Consider the following 24178-nt stretch of genomic DNA (forward strand, 5'->3'; position numbering starts at 1 on the left):
ATGCAACTCAACACCAAAAAAACAAATAATCCAATTAAAAAATAGGCACAAGATATTTCTCCAAAGACATCCAGATGACCAAAAGACACACAAAAAGATGCTCAACATCACTCATCATCAGGGAAATGCAAATCAAAACCACAGTGAGTTATCACCTCACACCTGTCAGAATGGCTAAAATTAAAAACACAAGAAACAACAAGTGTTGGTAAGGATATGGAGAAAAAGGAACCCTCATACACTGTTGGTGGGGATGGAAACAGGTGCAGCCACTGCAGAAAACAGTATGGAAGTTCTTCAAAAAGCTAAAAATAGAACTACCTTATGATCCAGTAATCACATTTTGGGTTATTTAAGCAAAGAATAGGAAAACACTAATTTGAAAAGATATTTGCACCACTATGTTTATTGCAGCATGATTTACAAGAGCCAAATTATGGAAGCAACTCAAGTGTCCATCAGCTGATGAATGGATAAGGAGATGTAGTACATACATACAATGGAATAATATTCAGCCATAAAAAGGAATGAAAACTTGCCATTTGTAACAACATGGATGGATCTAGACAGTGTAATGCTAAGTAAAATAAGTCAGTCAGAAAAAAACCAGGATCATATGATTTCACTTGTATCTAGAATTTAAGAAACAAAACAAAGAAACAAGAGACAAACCAAAAAACAGACTCTTCACTATATACAGAGAACAAAGAGATGGTTACCAGAGGGAAGGTGGGTAGAGAGATGGATGAAATAGGTGAAGGGTATTAAGAATACACTTACCAGGATGAGCACTGAGTAATGTATAGAATTGCTAAAAAACTATATTGTACACTTGAAACTAATATAACACTGTATCTTAACTATACAGGAATTAAATTTAAAAAAAAAAAGTTATTTATGTGCTGCTTCCTTCTCATCACTTGGCCCAAAACTGAAATGTCACCTACTCCAGCAAGGCCTTTCCCAACTGTGACTAAAGTCTCATCACACTCTACTCTAGGACTCACTTCCATAACAGTTATCAATACCTGAAATTATTTTATTATGGTCTGTCTCCAACTACCAGCACTTCAACTTCTCAGACATAGAGACTCTGTCTTCCACATCACTCTAGTACTTCACGCAGGGCATGACAAATAGTAAAAGCTAAATAAAAATATCTACTAAATAAATGGTTTTTTGGACTGATTACTGAGAAATACTAAGTAAACAAAGATCTATCTACTAAGAGACATAAAAGATAGAACTTACAGACACTTTTACTATATACTACTAAAACCTTTAATGGATGCCCAAATCTATTTCACTACTAATGTCATCACGTCCATTATTCAAAATAATGATGGGTGAATGCAAAGATATATTACCCAATAGACTCTATCCTTTGACGTTAAATACTAGGAATAATTCATTTATTTCAAATTAAATATTAATGATATTTTAATAATGATGTTATTGAGAATCACCAAGAAAATAAAACATAGCAACTTTATTTTCAAAAACATTTCAAATAACTTTTCCTATCAACAAAAAATAGTAAAACCATTATTCAAAGTAACTATTAAGTCATTAGTAATTTAACTATTTCTTTTAAAATGGAAATTAAGGTTGCTGTTTATAATTAACTGAATATTAGTTATTATAAAGCACAGATGTCTAGTTCTAAGTAAAAACTATTATTACACCCCATCACTAAAGACATTAATAAACTGTAAGCTAGAATAAGTACTAATACTTTTCAAAGTAATGAAATCAATTAGCACAAATGAAAAATCAAAAAGTGACAGCACGATCCATTTTTCCTAATTTAAGTTAATGAATAAACACTTCATAAATTAAACAATTTGTTAATGTATTTTACCTTAAAGATATTCATTATTTCAACTAATCTTTACTTTTACCTTATTCACTAAATGAATATTTTTCTTTTATAAGAGACTATATATGCCATGTGTGAAAGTAGCTGTCATATAGAATTTGCCACATAGAATTTAAATTTATGAGAGTTCTGAGAATTACTAAAAAAGTAAGTATTAAAATATGCTGTTAAAATATTGCTTTCATTTCTATAATGTTAGCTATTCCAGAAATGGTAAAAAGGGGAAACTTACATTTTAGATCCAAAATCAAGGTTTGTCATGTACATTTAAAAATTTCATTGATTTTATTAAGAAAGAAGCAACTCTAGAAGTAAAACTATTTCTAGAAGTAAAACTATTTAATAAAGCCAAAATGACAACTATATTTATAAAATCTTATGACCATATTGTAAATTACTGCCTTTTTCATATCAACTGTTTCCCATAAAATTACATATAAAAATGTAATAAGATATTTTTCACCTTGTAAATAACACAGAGACAGAAATGAGTAAATGCTATTAGCATGCAAAAGAATCCTGAAGCAGATGTACTTTTAAAAATGCTTTGAGATTCCTTAAAAAAATTAAAAGTAGAACTACCATACAATCCAGAAATTCCACTTCTGGGTATTTATCTGCACAAAACAAAAACACTAATTTGAAAAGATACATGCACCCCTATGTTCACTGCAGCATTATTTTCAGGATATGGAAACAACCCAGGTGTCCACCAGTGGATCAGTGGATAAAGAAGACACAGTATATTCAGACAACAAAGTACTACTCAGTCATAAAAAAGAACAAAATCTTGCCATTTGCAAGAACGTAAGTGGACCTTGAGGGTAATACATTAAATGAAATAAGCCAAAGAAAGAAAGACAAATATTGCGTGATATCACTTATATGCGGCATCTAAGAAACAAACACACAAAACAAAACAAACACATAGAGAACAGAATGGTGGTTGTGGGGCAGGGGGAAGAAGGAGGCAAAATGGGTGACAGGGTTCAAGAGATACAAACTTCCAGTTATAAAATAAATAAGTCATGGGAATATAATGTACAGCATAGTGACTACAGTAAAAAATACTGCATTGCATATCTGAATGTTGCCAAGAGAGTAAATCTTAAAAGTTCTCACCACAAGAATAAAAAATTTTATAACTTCATATGATAACAAATGATAACTAGGCTTATTGTGGTGATCATTTCATGGTGTACACAAATATCTTACCAAATCATTATGTTGTACACCTGAAACTATTTAATGTTATATGTCATTTATAGCTTAATTAAAATAAGTGAATAAATAAGAATGTTTTAATTTCTTAACATAGCTTTAAGTAAGAAAACTAAATTACAGTTTCTTATTCAAAGCATATCTACCTCAGTTTTTTAAAAATTCCAATATTAAAAAGTTTCTTTAAAAAATTCTTATTTGTTGATTCAAGTGAACAATTATTAAAGACTAATAAATAATTACATCTTTCTCTAGTGCGTTTTTTAGTAGAGTAAGGGAGACAAGTCATCAGCACAGAGTAAGTCATAGAGCACTGCCTGATTTCCTGCACAAATTTTAAATATAAAATTATAATATGTTAAGACCACTACAGAATCTTTTATAAGAAAACGACTTATGCAAGCATATACAAATAATTTGTACACATAGAAAAATGAGTAGACAAGGATAGTAGAAAAGGAGAGAGGACAGTGAGAGTGAGGTGGGAGGAAGAGAAGGAGCCCAGGAAGAAGAAAGTATGAGGAAAAAGAAGGGATAACATGGTGGTTATAGCTGATAACACTGGACTGTATAACTGAAATTTGTGAAGACAGTAGAACTCCAGTGTTATCTCGCACACGCACACACACACACACACACACACACACAGAAGGTTACCACGTGAGGTGGTGGATGTGTTAATTAACTTGATGGGGAGAATCCTTTTACAATGCATATGTGCATCAAATCATGTACATTTTATTTGTCAATGATACCTCAATAAGGCTGGGAAAAAAAGAAAAAGGAAGGAGAATATGCTAAGCAAATCCAGTAAATAAAAATTTAGATTGAGAAAATTAAGAGGCAGTGGTTCATTCTATGCTATGAGATACAATTAAATGCAGTTTCATGACATCTAAACCACAGTATTATTTACCTATAAGGATATCCACTCATACCTATTTTTAAGGAATAAGTCTATATAGTAAAAGGCTCATTACGTAAAACTTGTGAGTTCACCAAGACAAATCTAGTTTGGTTTTTTTTTTTTTTTTTACTTAGGGCATCAATAACATTTACTTCTATATCAATGACAATTGTATCCAAGGGTCAACAATTTACTTCCCCAAAATTCAGCAACATTCAATGGAAAGGACTGTCTAACAACCCAATCACATTTTTTTAAAGAGTCAATTTAGGGCAGTAAATGGGAATATGTGATGAACAAACTGAAGAAGTTATGTAAAAGTGTTCTTCCATATAATTCACTAACAATGGTGGTAGTGAGGAGCTTGCTCCTTCCAAAATCTTGGCAAAAAACCCTAACGTTATAATGGTCACGGAAAGTTGGGTGTGAGTCTTAAAATAGGGGAACATAATTTTCCTTAATATAACTCTCATGTTCCACATAAAAATTCTTGTAATCCAACCTAGAGAAATCTGCCAAGCACTGTGACTTGCTTAATATACTGTAGCTCTCAACCCTTTATACTCACATAGGCCAGAAACAAAATAACACCACTAATTACATGATGATTTTCAACCCAACCCACTGGGCTGATGAAACACATGATCACCTTGTGTATAAAGAAATTTTATCCTCTAAGTTACATGGTTCAAATAACAATTCACAGAACAATCTACACAACATCAGAAGTGCAGTTGGAAGGTGCAAGTAAAGGCTACTATCAGCTATAAATCCATAAAAACAGGAACTACTCCAGGCAAATCAAGCAAATATAAGCATCTGAATTAAAAAGACAACTACTACAATAAAAAAAAAATACTTTTAAAAGCCAGGTAAATTTTTCAGTTAAAATCTTCATATAATACTATACGCTTTGAGTATTTTTAATAACTAAAACTATTAATAATAGCTTTTAAAACTGCCTAATGGGAGCAAGGGACTAAAGAAGCGGTGAATACCAGAGAAGATTAAGTGAAATCACCTTGTCAAGAGGTCAGTAAACACAAAAAATTAATAAAATAATTTAAGAAGTCAGTAAAATAATTTGGAAAACTATACTTTCTTTAAAAATTTTTATACATTTCCAAAAATACTAAATTTTGAGCTATTGTAAGGGTTCAAAAATTACCCCAAAATGCTGTAGTTAAAAGATAAAGGTAGTGATCATTCTAAAAAAACAACATAAATTGAAGTACAATTTAAAGATTTATATGGTGTCTTATATAGTAATTTCTTTTTTAAAAAGGTAGTAATAATGGATTAAAAAATTTGCAAAATTTAATTTTTAACCTGAAAAAAATTACTGTAAGATGATTTTTAATCCATTTGTTAGGAAACCATTACACATTATTATTACTATTTCTTTTCTATCATACCTAGTCATTTGATAGTAGGTGTCTTAGATTATAAATGAGCTAACTTGTGTTTAAATCCAAAAAAATCAGTAAAACAAGATAGAAATCTAACTTTTGTTTAGTGTCTTAAAATATTTTCTGCATAGTTTCCCCAAACATTCATGAGCATTCTAATCATGACTAGCATTAAAGCTTTTAAGAAGAGTCTAATCCAGATCAAAAATTTTTTAAAAAGTATGAAAACAGTCAGAAATAACCATTCACGTATCACACATACACACATATATATAACAAGCTTACTTTTAAATCACAAGTTTAGCTTTTCCTTACAACTTAACACTTGATAGAGAACACTCTAGAAGTCATAAATAAATAACAAAACAAAGTCCCCTCTTCTTGCCAATATGTGAATACAACTGCAGTAGATTTAAGTTACATATAAATATATATTACATACATGTCTCTAATACTATATAAGATGTTCGTAAATATTTTCCCAAGAGGGTGGGGGAAATTTAATCTTGAAATGGGAAGATTTTGCCACCAAAAGAGATTTAAATAGCCTTAGTTATAAACATATGTTCTTGAAATTATAGTTGTATTATATTCTATTTCAGTTATTTCTATGTGAAAACTTCAAAAACGACTAGTTTATCACAGTCAATAAACCTATTAGATCAATACTGAAAAATCTAAACTTACCCAGAGTGATTACAAATAAAAATGCATGCTGTGTCAAAATTACATGTACCTCTTTCAAAATTTGGACTACTACCCAAAACAATCTTCGGATTCATTGCAATCCATATCAATATTCCAGTGGCATTTTTCATAGATAAAGAACAAACAATCCTGCAATTTTTAAGGAGCCATAAAAGACCCCAAAGAGCAAACTTGAGAAAGAAAAACAAAGAGGGAGGCATCACACTCGCTGATTTCAAAGTACATTGCAAAGCTGTAGTTACAAAGACAGTATGGTATTGGCATAAAAACACACAAATATACCCATGGAACAGATTAGGACCCAAAAATAAACCCACACATGCATGATCAATTGATTTATGATTTATGACAAAGGAACCAAGAATATACAGTGGGGAATAATAAATGATGTTGGGAAAAGCTATAGTCACATGCAAAAGAATGAAACAGGACCACTATCTTACACCACACACAAAAATTAATTCAAAATGGATTAAAAACTTGAATATAAGATGTGAAACCCATAAAACTAGAAAAAAAACAAAGGTGGTAAGTTCCTTGACCTCAATCCTAGCAATGATTTTTTAAATCAGACACCAAAAACACAAGCAACAAAAGTAAAAATAAACAAGTGGGACTACATCAAACTAAAAAGCTTCTGCACAACAAAGGAAACCATCAACAAAATGAAAAGGCAACCTATGGAATGGGAGAAAATATCTGCAAATCAGATATCAGATAAGGGGTTAATAACAAAAATATATAAGGAACTCATATAATTCAATAGAAAAAAAAACCAAAAACCACAAACAATTTGATTTAAAAAATGGTCAAAAAAAAAAAACAACACCAAAATGTGCAGAGGCTCCGAATAGACATTTTTCTAAAGACATCCAGATGGCCAACAGGTACATGAGAAGATGATCACTACCACTCATCATAAGGGAAATACAAATCAAAACCAGAAAGAGATATCACCTCACACTTGTCAGAACGGCTAGTGTCAAAAAAGACAAGAAGTAACAAGGGCTGACACGGAAAATGTGGAGAAAGGGAAACCCTCAGGCACTGTGGGCGGGAATGCAAAGTAGCGCAGCTACTGTGGAAAACAGTATGGAGGTTCCTCAAAAAGTAAAAAATAGAACTATCATATGATCTAGTAATTCCAACTCTGGATATTTAGCCAAAGAAAACAAAAAGACTAACTTGAAAGGATGCGCCTCTATGCTCAGTGCAGCATTATTTACAATAACCAAGATATGGAAATAACCTAAACAGCTATCAGTGGATGAATAAAGAAAATGTGATATATATATATATAATTCAGCCATAAAAAAAGAATGAAATCTTGCCATTTGTGACAACATGGATGGACCTGGAGGGCCTAATGCTCAGTGAAATAAGTCACAAAGAGAAAGATAAATATCATTTGATATCATTTTTATGTAGAATCTTTAAAAACAACAAAGAACAAAAAAGCTCATAGATACAGAGTATAGACTGGTGGTTGCTGGAGGCAGAGGGTGAATGGTGCGCAAATGGGTGAATGGGGTCAAAAGGAACAAACTACCAGTTATAAAATAAATGTCATGCGATGTAATATAAAATACAGTGACTATAGCCCATAATTCTGCAAAATTGCAAATACTGCATATTGGAAAGTTGCTAAGAAAGTATATCTTAAAAGTTCTCATTACAAGAAAAAAATTTTGTAAATATGTATGGTGAGGGATGTTAACTAGACTGATCATGTGATGATTATTTTGCAATGTATATAAAGACTGAATCATTATGATGTACACCTGAAACTAATATAATCTTATATTCCAATTATACCTTAATACCAAAAAATTCGGGCAATTAATAAAACACTTAAATCATAAAGCTGAGTTCAAGTTTAGTCCCTAAAGAATATATTTAGTTTCCTTATTCTATTATTGTATCCTATGAAATAAATTAACTCAATCTAAACTACTTGATGATCATTATTTTTGTTACTTATTACAAACTATAAAGTTTATGTTCAAGATTGCGTCTTGACGTAAGTGCCCTCAATTATAGGTCTACACCCAACTATCTATAAACATTAATGAAAACAATACTGCCCCAATCAGGTACAAAAATTTCTTTCTATTTTATAAAAAAAGAACTTCTAACCTCACTCAACAATTAATCACATTTCAAACAATGGATCTGAAAAAATGTATTAGAGGCACATTTTTTAAAACAAACACACTATGAAACCTTGCTTTTAACGGAGTCAGTGAAATTTTGTTTTTTTGTTTGCTTTTTTATGGCTATTTGGTTTACTTCCTTCTTCTGGGCAAGTTTAGTATGCAACTCTCATTCTTTAAACAGTCAAAAACCCACAGACTTAAATTTTCTGAAAACTCAACCTGGTCTTGTCAGCGGAAGACAATGTAACTAGCACCACAAAACAAGTGTACTAAATTTTAACACTGTTCATTAGCAGTTCCATTTTCCTGAGTTTGCGTTTGTTCTTTGGCATTGGCTTAGGATATAATCCATTTTTCAGAAGGTGTTCCTTGCTGAGGCGAATTTGAGCACCGTGCTGAAGCTGGAAAGAGCATAAAGCTTGAAGAGGACGAAGCAAAGTCTGTGAAGATAAAAAAAGATACTAGAAGAGTGTAACAAATCATGACATTGTACCTAGTTTTCTCTTCAGAAACAGGGATTATTATGTTTCTTTTCACTATTATTGGCTTTTAACTATGAAAAGTAATAGACACTCTACTAAATATGTGATGATTTCTAAATATAAATTTCTTTTAATTCACACCTTACATAGTGCTAAGGAATTCCAGTAAAAGACACAAGTAGCTAATTTTCCACAGAGATGATAAAGTCCAAATTTAGTTTTATACATTAACATATTCAAACACCTCAAAAAACTTGCATTATAATATGTAGCAGAGTACAAGAGATCTAGATACAAATTAGTTAATTCAGTTTCTTTTTTTTAAAGATTTTATTTATTTATTTATTTATTTATTTGAGAGAGAGAAAGAGGAGAGCGCAAGTGAGGGAGGAACGGAGAGAGAGGGAGAAGCAGACTCCCCAATGATCAGGGAGCCCGACGACGTGGGGCTTGATCCCATGACCCTGGGATCATGACCTGAGCCAAAATCAACCGACTGAGCCACTAGGTGCCCTTAATTCAGTTTCAGTCACAGAATGAGGCACGTTTCCTGCTGCCTGAGAACAATCAGATGATGGCGGCAATGGGTAAGAAGTTTACTAATTCTCTCACATTGGTCCCGGGACCACATACAAGTGAGATATCCCGGTTTTGGTGCATTTGAAATAATTCTAACTATATACGTACCTGTCTAAATCCAAATACTTACAGGGCCAGTCATATAACATAAACATGTACAGTGAGTAGACCCATATGATAACAAAGAACGGTGGAGGTTAAAACACAACTAGAGCACAAGCCAACCTGAAGTTTTTCAAGTTCAAAAATTAAAAAAAAAAAAATTCCCACTCTGTCACATGTTCAAAACATATTTCCTTGGGCCTGAGACCCCTGACCTAAATCTTTCAAATAACAATTGCAAACTTGAGTAAGCAAACTGTTTTTTTAGAAATAAAAGGGACAAAGGAAAAAAACTGACAGATTTAACTACCAAAATTTCACGTCTATGTGAAAATGTATTCTCCCCCATACACAACATGAGTGGCAGCAGAGCTTAACATCAGCTCTAGTTTGACACCAAACTCTTAGACACTGTCACCAGCATCTCCTTCTCTGTATTTATTCTTTTCTTCCTTATTAAAAAAAAAAAATCCAAAATGTTATTCAAGGTGGCAGTGTATCCAGCTAGGATTGTTAACTGGCTACCGACATGGTCCATATAATGATATATATGTGGAGGTTCTTGTGTGGGGCTTCCAGAGATACTCTTTACAACGGGACAGACTCAGGAGGCAGAAGCTTCTGCACTTTCTTCTTGCCTGGAATAGGACTGTTAGAGGTGGGACAACCATCATGTGACTACAATGCAATCAACATAAAGATTAAAGTCAAATACATCTGATGATCGACAGAAAGATAGAAGACATCCCTAGCCCTGGGCTGCTCACCTCAGCATTTCTTACATCCAGGAGACAAACCAGCCAGTATATATACACTGTTCAGCCACCACAGTAACCGCTCTGTTATATGCAACCAAATGTAATCCCTGACACACACCAATGGGAGAGACAAACTTCTTGGAAAAACTCTGCACACCATTATAGAAAGCCCCTTATATATGCTATCATGATTTCTTTTAACGTCTTCAAATAAGAGAGGGAATGTGGAAATAACTATGTATTTCTTTACAGAGTCAACACAGACTGACTGGATCCTGAAACATCGTCCCTAGAAAACATACCTAGGACTATATACAGACTGAGACAATGGAAGCTTCCATTGCTATGTACGACATTTATTAGATTCCTGATGGACAGAATACTCCAATGTTTGGTAAGGGTCTCCAATGTTTACCTCCTGAAAATAAGATTCTATCAGTTTCCTGAGGTAATTAAGAGAATGAGTTGTGGAGACAGACCTAGATTAGATCCCCACCTCATCTCTGTGGTACTCAGTAGGGCTGTTCACAGATACGCCAGTCCTCCATCTCTGAGATTAGGTATGGCCGTATCACTTGCTTTGGTTACTGAAATGTGAGCGTGAATACTGTGTGTCACCTCTGGACAGAAGCTTTAAAAGAATGTATGATTCACCACCTCCCTTGGTGAAGGGAGAATGACATATCTAGATCGTGCCTCCACCAGCCTGGGCCCCTAAGTGACCGCAGCAAGCACAACCCATGCCCACGCACACGCCACCCCACCCCCGGCGACCCCACAGCACAGCCAGTGTGACAGGCGCGTAAACCTCTGTCGTGTTACGCCACTCTGACTCTGCAGCCGCATCTGGCCTACCTTGACTGGTGTAATCATTACTAGCCTGTGTTCCCAGATAAGTCATACAACTTCGCCTTGCCATTTTCTGAGGGGAATAATGTCAGCCTTAAAGGGTCATTATTAGGTTACACTAAGGAGATAAGCACACCACATGATAATAAATGACAATGCTTCTGTATAAACTAACAACATCATATTTGAGGCAATGTGAAGCTATAGGAGAAACAGACTGGTTCAGAGGAACAATGAAAATCCAAAATCTTCCACTTTCAAAATAAGTTCATTTCTAAAAGTTTATTTGGGGGGAAATCAGTATTTTGTAAATCCTTTGTCTGCACGTATAAAGTGACAGTTCTCAAGGGACCCTTACTGACCAGCTCCTGTTGTCGAGCAGAGAGCTAAGGCACTGAGGCTCTGCACAAAGCCTTACCCCATCTACCTATTCAGGCTCATAAGATAAACTTCCTAAGGAGAAAAGATTCTATTATAAAAAAGATCCCTAAGCTCAAGACTTCCAAGGTGTGAAAAGCCCTGGTAAATATTACAATAGCTGAATGAAAATCACCAATCTTCAGTTCAAAATTTTTGTCAATTTATTGGCAAGAATTGGGGAGACAAGGAAGAACAAGAGGATTAATTCTCCTTGAGTTCCTGGTGTCAGGCAATTAACACACATTATTCCACTCAATTCTCACAATAGTACTAAGAGGTAACTATTTTTGGTACATTATAGATAAGTAAACATGAACAAGGAGATTATATGAATTGCTCACGGGCAAAAAGTGATGATGATAAGTGACGAGGTTTAATTCAAACCTGCTTCAAAGCTCACCCTGAGCTACAGTGAGTGTTTGAAAAGCTGCTAGCTTTTAGCTTTTTTCATAAAGGACAAGGATGAATCAGCAGACTAAGAAGGCTATTCCATGCCAAGTTCTTTATTTTGAGGAGCCCTACCTACCTGGATAGAATAAAGCCAGATGAAAAACTGCTACTCTGCCCCCATTGCCTTACCGTTTCATTAGCAGGCCCCTAATAAAGGGTTACTGGGGGAAACATGTATGTCATAGCTTTCCTCCTCAGGAAAGAGAGAAAACACATTCAGAACAGACGGTAATCATATTTCTCAAGGGACTGAACGGATATATTTTTTTTTAATTGTAGCTAGATTCGAACAGGCTGGACTTGAGATTCCCCCACTGAGAAAGCTCACTTTTTTTTGCCAGCTATAATAATAAGCAACTTGGGATGTTCCACTATGCATTTCTTCTGCTCAAGCTCCAGCCAAGAATCTTATCAGCACCTCCCAAATCACACACTGTCAAACACACTTTTTCATCTCCTGGCCACTGAAGTATGACTACTCCTGGTGATCAAAGCAAACAGAAAGAGAACTGTAGGACCTCACTATTACTTTGGGATTTCGTGTGCTATTTGACCCACAGACAACAATAACAAAAGCTGAAGACAGGATGGATCCTGTCGCCATTCTGTATCTTGAACTTTGCCTGTTGTTGGATATTATACTCAGAGCACACGATAAGCTTCCTGCTGGAATGGTACATTAACTAATACCAGAATCACGTATCTTATGAAACTGGAAGGAAGGAGCAGTAGGATCATTGGCAGCAGCAGTACAAAAACGATCAAAACCCCTAGCCCTATTGTATTACAACAACATTATTAAATCACCACCACTACCAATGTTAAAGCTTCTGTTCAGAATTGAAGTAAAGATCCAATTCCAATGTAGAAATAAGAGATGTAGGTCCATAGACGGTTCTTTTCAGAACCCCAAAGAAGGAAAGGAAATAAAGTTTCAAATCCACAGCCAAAGAATATTACATTTTTCCCTCAAGATTTGAGCTTTTAATGGGTCCTTGGTCTGATGTCAGCTGATCACTGAGTTTTAAATCAACGAAAAGGAAAATACAGAGACTGTACAGAAAGCAAGTTTAAATAATAGTGCTCAGTTTCATCTTTCTTTTAAGATGCCTAAAAATAATATATTACTTTTGCTCAAGAACATATAAACAAAATAGAAAAATAAGTACAGGGGTATATAAAGTGCTATGTTGATAGCTAGATACATAGGAACAGGTGATAAGGTTAGAGCAGAGAGAGAAAAGTCAGAAAACACTCTCTGGTCATTTGGGAGAAAAATGTATGGTCCCTGAAGAAATTTTTTTCTTTCTCAAAGGAGAGAGAACAGAGAAAGAGAAATTGCCTAGACCCAAAACGAACTTTGCTTACACAGATACACACACAAAAAAGCCTACTCATTAAAGCCCACTTCTTTCAAAAGAAGAAAAGCCACCAACTCTGACATTTTCCATAGCTTAGGGTAGGGGGAGAGGGTAAAGGTAATTCAAGGCTTGCCTCTGGCATTCTTTAACTCTCCCTGCTCTGGACGTCTTTGGTTCTTTTTTCTTTTGCCTTAAGTGCTAAGTTTCCTACATGTTCCAAAAGACTGAGATGTTTGTGAGCTCAATGAACACTATTCTTTACTGATGATTATTAATTATATATGAAATCATCAGGCTTTCATGGAAATTAAAATGATGATGGCAGATTATAACCTTTTCATATTCTGCAGGCGTTTTTTCTCAAAAAATTATCTTTTTTATACTCCAAACCAAGTGGTGACTAAGATAAACATAAAGTTGGTACACCTTCTCAAATAAAAGCACCAATGCAAAAAAAAAAGTTGTAAAATATTCTTTTAATTAAAAAGAAAAAAGCTGTGTACAAGAAAACACAAAATGCTAAAAGAGAAATACAAAATAATAAAAGAAAAATCTAACCAAAAAACCCTGTATTTAATGTTGTGCTACTTAAAAGCAATTTAGCTTATTACAAATGCTGTTTGCACAGCTTAGAATGAATATTTAAATAATGCAATCTGGATGCTAAACTAACACAGAAAAATGCCAGAGGGGGAAAGAAGGTTATAAATGTACACAAATTTCTATCACAGATACATTCAATTTGACACCTGAGCTGCAAATTTAACAAGCTATGCATTTCTAAATTTTCTAGATAAAAATCTAACCAAACTGCTCACTTTCAAAAACTATATAACCTTCCAAAGACATACCTCTTGTATGTAATTATTTTTCTCCAAAATGGAAAGAGCCGCAGCTGCACATTCCAGTGTAGAAAGGCACCTATTAGTTGGTTGCGTCCGAATTACATACTGGCTAGAAATGCTCGTTTTTAACTGCACCTGAAACATAATAACAGAATGTAATTTTTGTTTTAAATTTAAAGTTATAAAGTCTGTGTTTTAACTGCTAACTTCCTTCCAAAATTGCCAGTTTAGAAGTATTAAATGTACTGGGGCATGCTCAATGGCTCAGTCGGGTAAGCATCCAGCTCTTGATTTCGGCTCAGGTCATGATCTTAGGATCATGAGACTGAGCCCCATGTTGGGCTCCACGCTCAGCAGGGAGTCTGCTTGAGATTCTCTCTCTCCCCCTCCTTCTGCCCCTCCCTCCTACCCCACTCACACTGTCTCTCTCTCTCTCTAAATAAATCTTTAAAAAATATACTAAATGTGTCAATATCTTCCATACATAATATCCTTCAGTTATTGTTACTGTTAGTCAAAGAGGACAGTTACACATATATCTGACATTGAAAATATATGCAGAATACATGCAAATTCCTACACATCATAAGTACAAAGACTAATAACCCCTTCCCAGAGGGCACAAGCATGAAAAGACACCTCACAGAAGAAAATATAAGAAAGGCAAACAGGCACATATAAGAGTGCTTAACATGACTGAATGCAAATTAAAATCACAATGAGATAACATTTCACACTCCCTAGAACAGTTAAAATCAAAAAGACTACCACCACCAAATGGAGAGAATATGGAGCAAAGGAAACCCTCAGACATTGCAGTAGAAGTGAACAGAATTTAATCCCTTTGGAGAATTGACAGTTGGTTTTTTGTTTGTTTTTTAATGGTTTAGTCTTCCATCATTTCTTAATATAAACTGACAGGTGTATGTCTGTATGGGGGCAAATGATTGAGACCTGCTAAATGGCACCAAGTTGGACATGAGAAAGGCAATAGAAAAACAAATGTCAACATTCTGGCCTCCTGATTCTTATTTTAATTAAATGACACTCAAGTGATCTTATACTCATAAAGCCATATTCCTAGTCCACAGTCTTTATAGTATCACATTTAAAAATGTGTTGGTAGATGAGAATTTCAGTTTTTATTCATAAATATGTAAGCAAGTGGAATGAAGTAGTGGTGTCTAAGTCTTAACACATAGCAACTTAATGAAATCAGGTGTTCTCTCTCATTTTCTAATATCTCTGAAGTTCCATGAGTCCCTCATTCCTTTAAAAGCATTAAAACTCTCCCATCCATGGAACCTTGCCCCTCAGTCCCCTTCTTCCTTTCTTTTTTTTTTTTTAAGATTTTAATTATTTATTTGCCAGAGAGAGCACACAGGCAGGGGGAGGGGCAGGCTCCCCGCTGAGCCAGGAGCCAGATGCGGGGCTGGATTCCAGGACCTGGGATCATGACCTGAGCCGAAGGCAGACGCTTAACGACTGAGCCACCCGGGCGCGCCCCTCTTCCTTTGTTTCTTATGCAGTCCCCCATGATGAGAAATATGGTTCTTCCACTCTGAATGCATTTTGTTTAAAGAATTCCCTACAACTTGTATCCTTTCTATCCTCAGAAAGAGGAAGGAGGTAGGGGGAGGGGAGGACGGGAGAGACAGGAAGGGAGTAAAGGCAACATAAAAGATTTACTATGGGATGTACGTAGGTTTGGAAAACATCCTTTAAAGCATATTTAATAATGTTTTCGAAATAATCATATTAAAATTATTCTGCATTTCCACCAATGTAAAAGATGGATATAGTTGCAGGGAGGGAAAGAGATGGAGGAAAATGGTTCAGAAACATGTGTAATGATAAAAAGAAAGCCTACAATTACATAACTGTAAGAATAATTCATAATGTTGATTAACTGTAATTACTAACAGCTTTGATATGGCATCAGGTCAACTAGAAAAAGGGTACAACCAGCTACTGCTTTCAGCACTCAAGTCCATCACTGGAGGAACTGATAATAAATATCTGATTACAGCTAAAACTCAGGGCCCGATCTCACAACACTGAGATTATGACATGAGCTGAAAACAAGAGTCAGAGGCTTAACCAACTGTGCCACCCAGGCGCCCCGATACAAATTTGATTTTTAAAAAGAAGATTTTAAAAAGACAAATAAAATAATATTTAAAAAATAAAAAAGAAGTTTGATATTTCAGTGAGGAGTTTTACTTCTTACTGTGGCCGACAAGGCTGTATGAAATCTCAAAACTTTGAAATTTACCAAATGTTAGAAGACTTCAGAATGTCCTTCACAAATCATCTCTCCAGGATTTATCCAGTAACCAGATATACTAAAGGTGTAAATAACTAAGACCTGTCATATTATCAATATACATGTTCTTAGAGCATGTTAATGCGATCTTCTATTATGTTTTTGTGCTGTATCACCTCCATCACTTCTGATTCAGTGAGTAAATGAGCAAGAACAAAAAGAAATCCTGTTGATCCATCTTCTTGAGAAGTCGCAAGCATCATAATAAATAATTTGTCAGAAAGTGCCTTGTCTTAAAAGTTCAGGAAAATCCAAGGCAAAAATAACCATTCTAATAAAAGAAAAAATTAATATCTGACTAAAGTATGAGGCTCTATTGAAAGACCAGGGTTATTATATCAAACCTGACAATAGCTAATCAATTAATCTCACTCCAGTCCTTTCATTTCTCAGTTCCTTCTCACCTATAAAAATCATATAGATGGACCTGATGCTGTTAAAACCTTTTAGCAATCAATCCTAAGATTATATATAATATATAGCAATAACTATAATTATATATCATAATTAATATATCATGTAACTGTTATAATACTGACATATAATTATTATATAGAAACTTAATTTCCAAATATTAGAAGTCATGATGACTCAAAGAATGCTTCAGTAATTTTGATCTCTTTGGAAGCTGGTTCTCTTTGAGTTTGTTTGACTGCTCTTGATGTAACTTCTTTAGGAACAGGAAAATCAGTGGTTGGTTTAGAATTCTACTGGTATGAATTGTGAGCCTATAACATAAACTCCCATTTTAGAAACAGCCAACTTCCAGGTCTTATTTCTAGATTTAGCATCAGATTCCAATGATTCTCTGAATTGGCTAAAATTTGAATTCCTGGAAACTCTTTTGTTATAAGGTGAACTTCATTTCTTCTCTTCCATTAAATCTTAAACATATCTTTAACATACAAGAATACCAGGTAATAGTCTGATATGATGATCACTGTTAGATTCCATTAAAAGGGGCTTTTTTGAATGTCTCCTTCCTAGCATATCTTTAGCTGTTTTTGTCACAAGTGACATGCCATTAAAAATCTGGATGACATAGCATGTACAGTGGTTTAGTAATGGCGTTTAGGGCCACAAAATAAGTAAATATGCAAGGCAAGAATATGCCATGGCTTGTCTGCATAATATAAGCATTTTTAAATAATTTACTGTAATATAAATTAGTTAATTCTTTGGTCAAACAAAATAAACTAAAAAAAAGACCTCAAAATTAAAATTTTAATACATACCTCCAGGTCCCACAAATGTTTTATTTTTATAATTTGATTGTGATTACTTGTTATCTGTACTTGGGCTATTTTAAGCCAAGTTTCATTATATAATGATATATATAAAACCATTGTGCTTCTCAATTATTAAGAATCACAAGACTTTCTAATCACTTGATCAGCCTCCTTGTTACAGGTTTCTAGGAAAAGCAATCTATTTTACAGTTGTTTCCTGAAACAACTCTAGTCTAGAATAGGCTGAAATAAACTCCCTTTTAGTAGCATCCTGAAGTCTTCACCACTGGAAGACACACATAAAAACCCTCCTTTCTTCAGCAGCCTTTCTTCTATGACCTTCCAGAAGCAAGATTCATCATCTGACCCTGCGAGCGAACCTCTGAAAGAGAGGCACTAGATCTTTTCTCCTTGCCTCAATTTTTCAATCCCCTTCATTCCTTTCATTCCCTCAGTTTAATTCAACAGTATGATTTAATAGTGGTAAGAGTCTAACTTTGGCATCAGACAGTTGCCAGTTCTAACACAGACTTAGCCACTTATGTTCAAACTTTCATGCACTTACTGGACACTAAATGCCCTTCCAGATAATGCACACATATTGTCACTTTTAATACTCACAGGGACCCTATGAAGTAAGTACTGTTATGATCTCCATTGTACTGAGGACAAAACGAAAGCTCAGAGGGTGAAGTAACTAACTCAAGGTTCTAAAATCAGGTATGGAAAAGCAGACACATGACTCTATAAAGTCTTATTCAAAGAGCGGAACTCTATCACCGAGCTAATAATTAAAGGTTAGGCAAACCTCAACACATGAAACAAATAAAAACAAAGCTATTCTTGTGGAAAGCAAAACTGAGGCACCCCTCAAGAATTTTAGGGTTCTTCTGAACATGGTTTTAAAATAATGATATAAAAGAAAGGGTCTTCTCCTATACAAGTATGAAAGTTACTCATAAATAACAGCATCCATGCCTTGCTCCAACCCTGCCACACTCTGAAGCCTGCAAAATTCTTTCTTTTGTTTTTTTATTTAAATTGAATTAGCCAATATATAGTACATCATTAGTTTCAGATGCAGTGTTCAATAATTCATCAGTTGCATATAACACCCAGTGCTCATCAAATTCCAGGACTAATGTTAAAACTTAGAAAATGTGATGAAAATAAAATTGAAATGGGCATTAGCTATAGATAAAATGGTAATATTAGTGCTACTTCCTAAATACTTGATTGTTCAAGTTTTTTTTTTTTTCTGAGTTGGCCTGAGAAACGTCATTTCACAACAGAACTTCTTTGGGAAAACCTATTTCCAAAATTTTCAAAACAAAAAAACCACCACACTTGTAGAATAGATTTGGTTTGAAATTTAGCACTTTGTTATACATCAAAAGGAGAAATAAAGTTATGTGTTAATTCTTCAAAATATAAAAACTTTCTAAAAAATGCAAATATGCAATTGATAAGCCTAAAAATTAAGCACTTACAAAGTTCAATTTTAAGCAACTCTAAATGATACAAAATTAAAATTCTCTTGAGTGAAATATTTAGCCAAATATCTTGATCACTGGTTTATCTTGTTAACAAAAATATTTAATCTACCACTGTCTTTCACTAACCTCCCAATTTAGCCATATCTGAAGTCACTGGGAACTGAGAGTATGGAAATATATCCAGAAGCAAAGTACAAACACAAAGATTCATGGGATCACAGAATTGGAAGTAATCTTTAGATCTCCTTGTTCTTAGGTGTGACTATTTTTCAAAACTTTTTGAATTCACAGAATTATCCTAAAGTTTAAAATAATACGGAAATATAATAATCTCTCATACTTAAATAAAACAAAAATTTTTTTGAATTTCTAAGCCTCCTTTTTAAAAAACAGAATTAATGGAGGCATGAAAACAAAAATTCCTTAAGATTATTGGCGATAATAACTTTAAAGTGATTTTGGTAAATTAACAAAACTTTATGCCATGCAACAATGCCAAAAAAGAAAATCACTATAGATTACAAGTCTTTGCATTACTTTCTGCTGTCCCAATTCCTATTTTTTTCCAATAGCGGTTACTAAAGACAAGTCTCTGTTGAACAAGTGCTATAGAAACTAACTTTTGTAATATCCACTGAAACTCAAAATGTCCAACTTAAATACGCTTACAGATATGCATTCTTGCATATTAGGTTTCTATCAGTTTATATCCTTTATCAAGAATCTTAAATCAGAAACTTATTCAGGAAATGAGAAATTGACAAATGAACTAGTCTTACCTAAATAATAATCAATTTTAGAATGCCTTGCTAGTCAAACGTTTTTCACCAAAGATAAACTTCATTTAACAATTAGCAGTTCTATCTGTTTCAAAAGCCATCACAGCTTGGTAAATGGCTATAGAAAAATGAATCATAAATTAGCCTAGGTGTGAAATAAAGCACATATTATACTATTACTTCATAACTTTGTTTGCCACCTAAGACTTTTATTTTAAAATTTACTGAGTTGTGCATTTTCCTGATTAAAAACATTTGCTTCTTCTGTAACTTTGAATTAAAATAGTGTGTATGAATTGGGAGGCCGAAGGCACAACTAAAAGCATGAGATGGGGAGTTAGACACACCTAAATTTAAATCTACATAATAGCTGTAAGACCTCCAAAAGGTTTCTTGAACTCTCGGAGCCTAAAACATTAACAACTTCAGGGGATGACTGTGCTTTAAGGAGCTAGTCTCTATGAAGTGTTTAGCAACGTGTGCCCCACAGTAAGCAGTCCCTACAGGCCAAGAGGGTGAGGAGGGTGGTTGTATTGATGCTGCTGATGTGAATCTGGATGGTGGTGGTGGTGATTCACAATGCTTTCTTCACAATCTAATGAACAGGTGTGAAGCTCTCCGATTTACTGCTATACAGCCAGATGAACAGCCTGGCCAAGGGTGTGGAATGAGATGGAATTTAGGCCAGAGCCAGAAGTCAACTTTTACAATAGGTAGAGAAAAAGTAGTCTTAGAAAGAGGTTTTACTGAATACAAGAAAAGTACAAGTCACTTTGCCAGGTAAATAAAATATTCCTAGTTAGAAGCCTGTAAAAAAAAAAAAAGAAAAATATTTTCACTCAATTTATTATTTATAGACAAGGAAAATACTAGGTTTTTACTCTTTCACCTTTGAAGTATGTGATCTGAGCATCATTAAAAAGTGCCATCATCAGCAAAATAGTTAGATCTTGTATCCATATCTTTAGAGATTTCTTTAAAACATCCCCACACATTATATAAACAAAAGATAGATCAATAATTTGTAAGCATTTTTGAAAATCACTTTTAAAAGAAAAAATTTCCATTTCCTGCACGAACTTGCATGATTATTTTATCTACCTAATGCTTTCTACATATTTTCTCATCTTCCTATACCTCTTCATGTGTGTGACTTATCAGTAATGTTTAATTGACTTTACCACAGTGCAGACAGACGTAAAAAAAAGTAGGTTAACAACAGGTTGCTATGTTCCTGTGAACAATACAAAGAACAGTATACCTAAATAGTAAGAAATTATGGCTTGCAGAGTATCAGAACTTCTAAGACCTGGGCATATTTATAACTAATTATTTGACTTTTTGTGTACAACTGAACCAAGTATGTAGAATTTTAAATATCTATATACCGCTGTCTTATTACAGTCTGTATTTTATTGAGCAACACAGCAACAAACTAACTAAAAGGAGACACGCTATGTTCACAGGATGGAAAACTAAATACTGTAGAGATGCTAATTCTCAAAATCTGACTTATGAGTGAATATAAGCTCAATACAAATCTTAAGAGGTTTTTTATGTGTTTTCGTAAAGCTGATTCTGAAATTATATGTTAATGCAAAGGGGAAAAGTACCAAGATATTCTGGAAGAACCCAGTAGAAGAACTTGCTCTATCAGTTAGACTGAGTGTAAAGCAACACTAACTAACAGTGTGGAGTCGGCAAAGAGATGTATAAAACAATGGAAAAGAACTGAAAGCCTAGACATCGATTCTCACATAGGTGCACAGGTGATATATGACAGAGGGGGCAACCCAATGCAATGAGTTTTACTCTGGCATCTTCAGTGAGTGGTGTTGGGACAATAAATGTGCAATAATCCAGGCAGCCATATGGGAGAAAAAAATGAAATTAGACCCATAGCTCACACCAAACACAAAAATCAATTACAGGTAGATTAAATACAAACGTAAAAGATAAAACTGCAAACTTTTAAAAGGTAACATAAGAAAATATGAGAGAGTGGTAAGAATGAATGTTATAGCACAAAAAAACACTAATCATGAAAAAAAAGAACTGAGAAATTCAACAACATTAAAATCTAAAATTCCATTTACCAAGACACAGTATAAAAAGAGTGAAAAGACAATATATTCATGATGTATACAATTGCCAAATGGCTCAGATCCAGAATTCATAAAGAACTCCTAGAAACCACTAAGAAAAAAGTCAAAAAGCTGAAAAAAAAATGGCTAAGAGATATTAACACACAATTCAACAAAGAGAACATCTAAGTGGCCAATAAACATATAAAAAAGTGTTCAACCACATTAATAAACACAAAAACTAAAACAAAATGAGAAGCTACTATACATTCATCAGATGGGCAAAAAATTTAGAACACTGACATTACCAAATGTTAGAAAGATCAACAGCCATACACTGCTGGTGGGAACGTAAAACAGTTAAAATCACTTTATAACAATTTGGTTCAATCTAGTAAAACTGAAATTGTGCTTAACCCATGACCCATCTAGTTCATGTCTAGGTATATATTGAGAGGAACTCTTGTATATGTGCATCAAGCTCTATGCACAAGAACATTCACAGCAGCTCCAAGCTGAAAACACCCCCAATGTCTATCAATAATAGAACACACAGTAATATATCCACATAATGGGATTTTATACAGCAATGAAAATGAGCTAAGCACAGGTATGTACAATAACATGGATGAGTCTTAAAGATATAATAGTGAAGAAAGACAATATACAAGAGAGCACACATAGTACGGTTTGGCTTCTAAACAGTCCAAAAATTAGACAAAACTATAACATTTAGGAGTGTATATATATATGTATATAAAAAACAAAGAAATAATTACAATAAAGGTTAGGATGCTGTTACCTCTGGAGGTAAGAAAGAAGGTAGTAAGGGAGGTGGTGACATGGTAGAATGGGGGACTAGGCCTTTTGGGTGCCAAACATTCTATTTCTTGATTTAAATGGTGGCTATATGAGCATTAAGTATTTCTTGACTGTAAACATGGTTTATGAACATCTGAAAATAAAACATGTTATTAAAAATTCTCATGATAAGCATTAGTTCAATAAATGCTCCTTCCTTATTATTAGAAGTTTTCTCTGCCATACAAAACACTAAAATCAAACTAGAAAACAGAGAATAGTTGTTAGTAATTAGCTGTGTGACCTTGGGGAGGTTACTTACTTTTCAGGGTCTCACTTCCCTAATAAATAAAATAACTGATTTAAACATATCTTAGATACTTTCAAGTTCTCAAATTCTTGGATTCCTACTATCTCCCATCACTCGGGTGAACACTGTCAGGACCCTGATTAAAACTCACGTATGTTTCCATTCTTCACTGAACAAGCAAAGTGGAAAAAGTTGCACATGCAATTATCAAATAGATACACATGCAAACATAATATTATTTCACTATTATTTAAAGACCAATAATCAGCCAAACTGTGACCCTGAATCACTATCTTCCTGTCAGCCTAACAGAGTGCTAGGGATATAAATAGCTGCTGATTGATAAATAAGTTTTTAAAGCTCAAATATGCAATAACTATTCTGTCTGAGAGCTGAAAGGTGCTAAAGAGAAATACAATCTGCATCTAATGTGTGGCACTGTGGAATTAATTTTTAAGACTACTGTCCATGCAAGTGTCATCAACCTACTGAGACAGTACATGATACCTATACTTGTTCTGTTAATAATTTTTTTAGGCTATTTAAGAGAGCTAGTAGAATCCAAAAAGTGAACTGGTATTTTTTAAGTGAATCCATTCAAACACAATTCAGACACCATAAAGTACTGTGTGATAGCCATTAATGATACAGCACGTTCTCCTCGGCAAGACAGCATGACTCTGTCAACTTTGTGGTATGAAAAATACGTCCATAAATGTTAGATGCAGAGTTTGACAAATGAATTCATGTGTAGCAACACATATAAAGCTGAAGAATCCCCCACTCCCAAAACTCCCAAAAGTGGTGGAAGCATGATAACCGCCAAGGGAGAATGAAAAGAACAGGAAGTGGAGAATTCTTACCAAATTACAGGGATTTCCTTACCATTCAGTAAGAAAAGAATTCTGATTTCAAATCAAAACTGAATTTTCCCAGAGTCCATCATTCATCTTTTCAAGTGATTTAAATGAAAATTCTATTAGAGGGTTAATCAAAACAGTGGAGTGTTACTGCCACACTCCTGTAG

General features: G+C 34.1%; 1 protein-coding gene across 1 annotated transcript in view; it reads right to left on the reverse strand.

Moving 5' to 3' along the window:
• Positions 1-8033: 8033 nt before the first annotated feature.
• DTWD2 (DTW motif tRNA-uridine aminocarboxypropyltransferase 2) overlaps positions 8034-24178 on the reverse strand; it is a 105834-nt gene continuing 89689 nt past the window's right edge. Inside the window, exons 5-6 of the mRNA XM_028103684.2 lie at positions 14133-14261; positions 8034-8720 (exon numbers count right to left, since the gene is read on the reverse strand). Coding sequence (XP_027959485.1) covers positions 8550-8720; positions 14133-14261 — 300 coding nt within the window. The 3' untranslated portion in view covers positions 8034-8549. The remainder of the gene's footprint in view (positions 8721-14132; positions 14262-24178) is intronic.

Source organism: Eumetopias jubatus, unplaced genomic scaffold (genome assembly GCF_037043125.1).
Source record: "Eumetopias jubatus isolate StellerSeaLion01/CBP00866 unplaced genomic scaffold, mEumJub1_p1.0 scaffold_5, whole genome shotgun sequence".
Classification (NCBI taxonomy): Eukaryota; Metazoa; Chordata; class Mammalia; order Carnivora; family Otariidae; genus Eumetopias; species Eumetopias jubatus.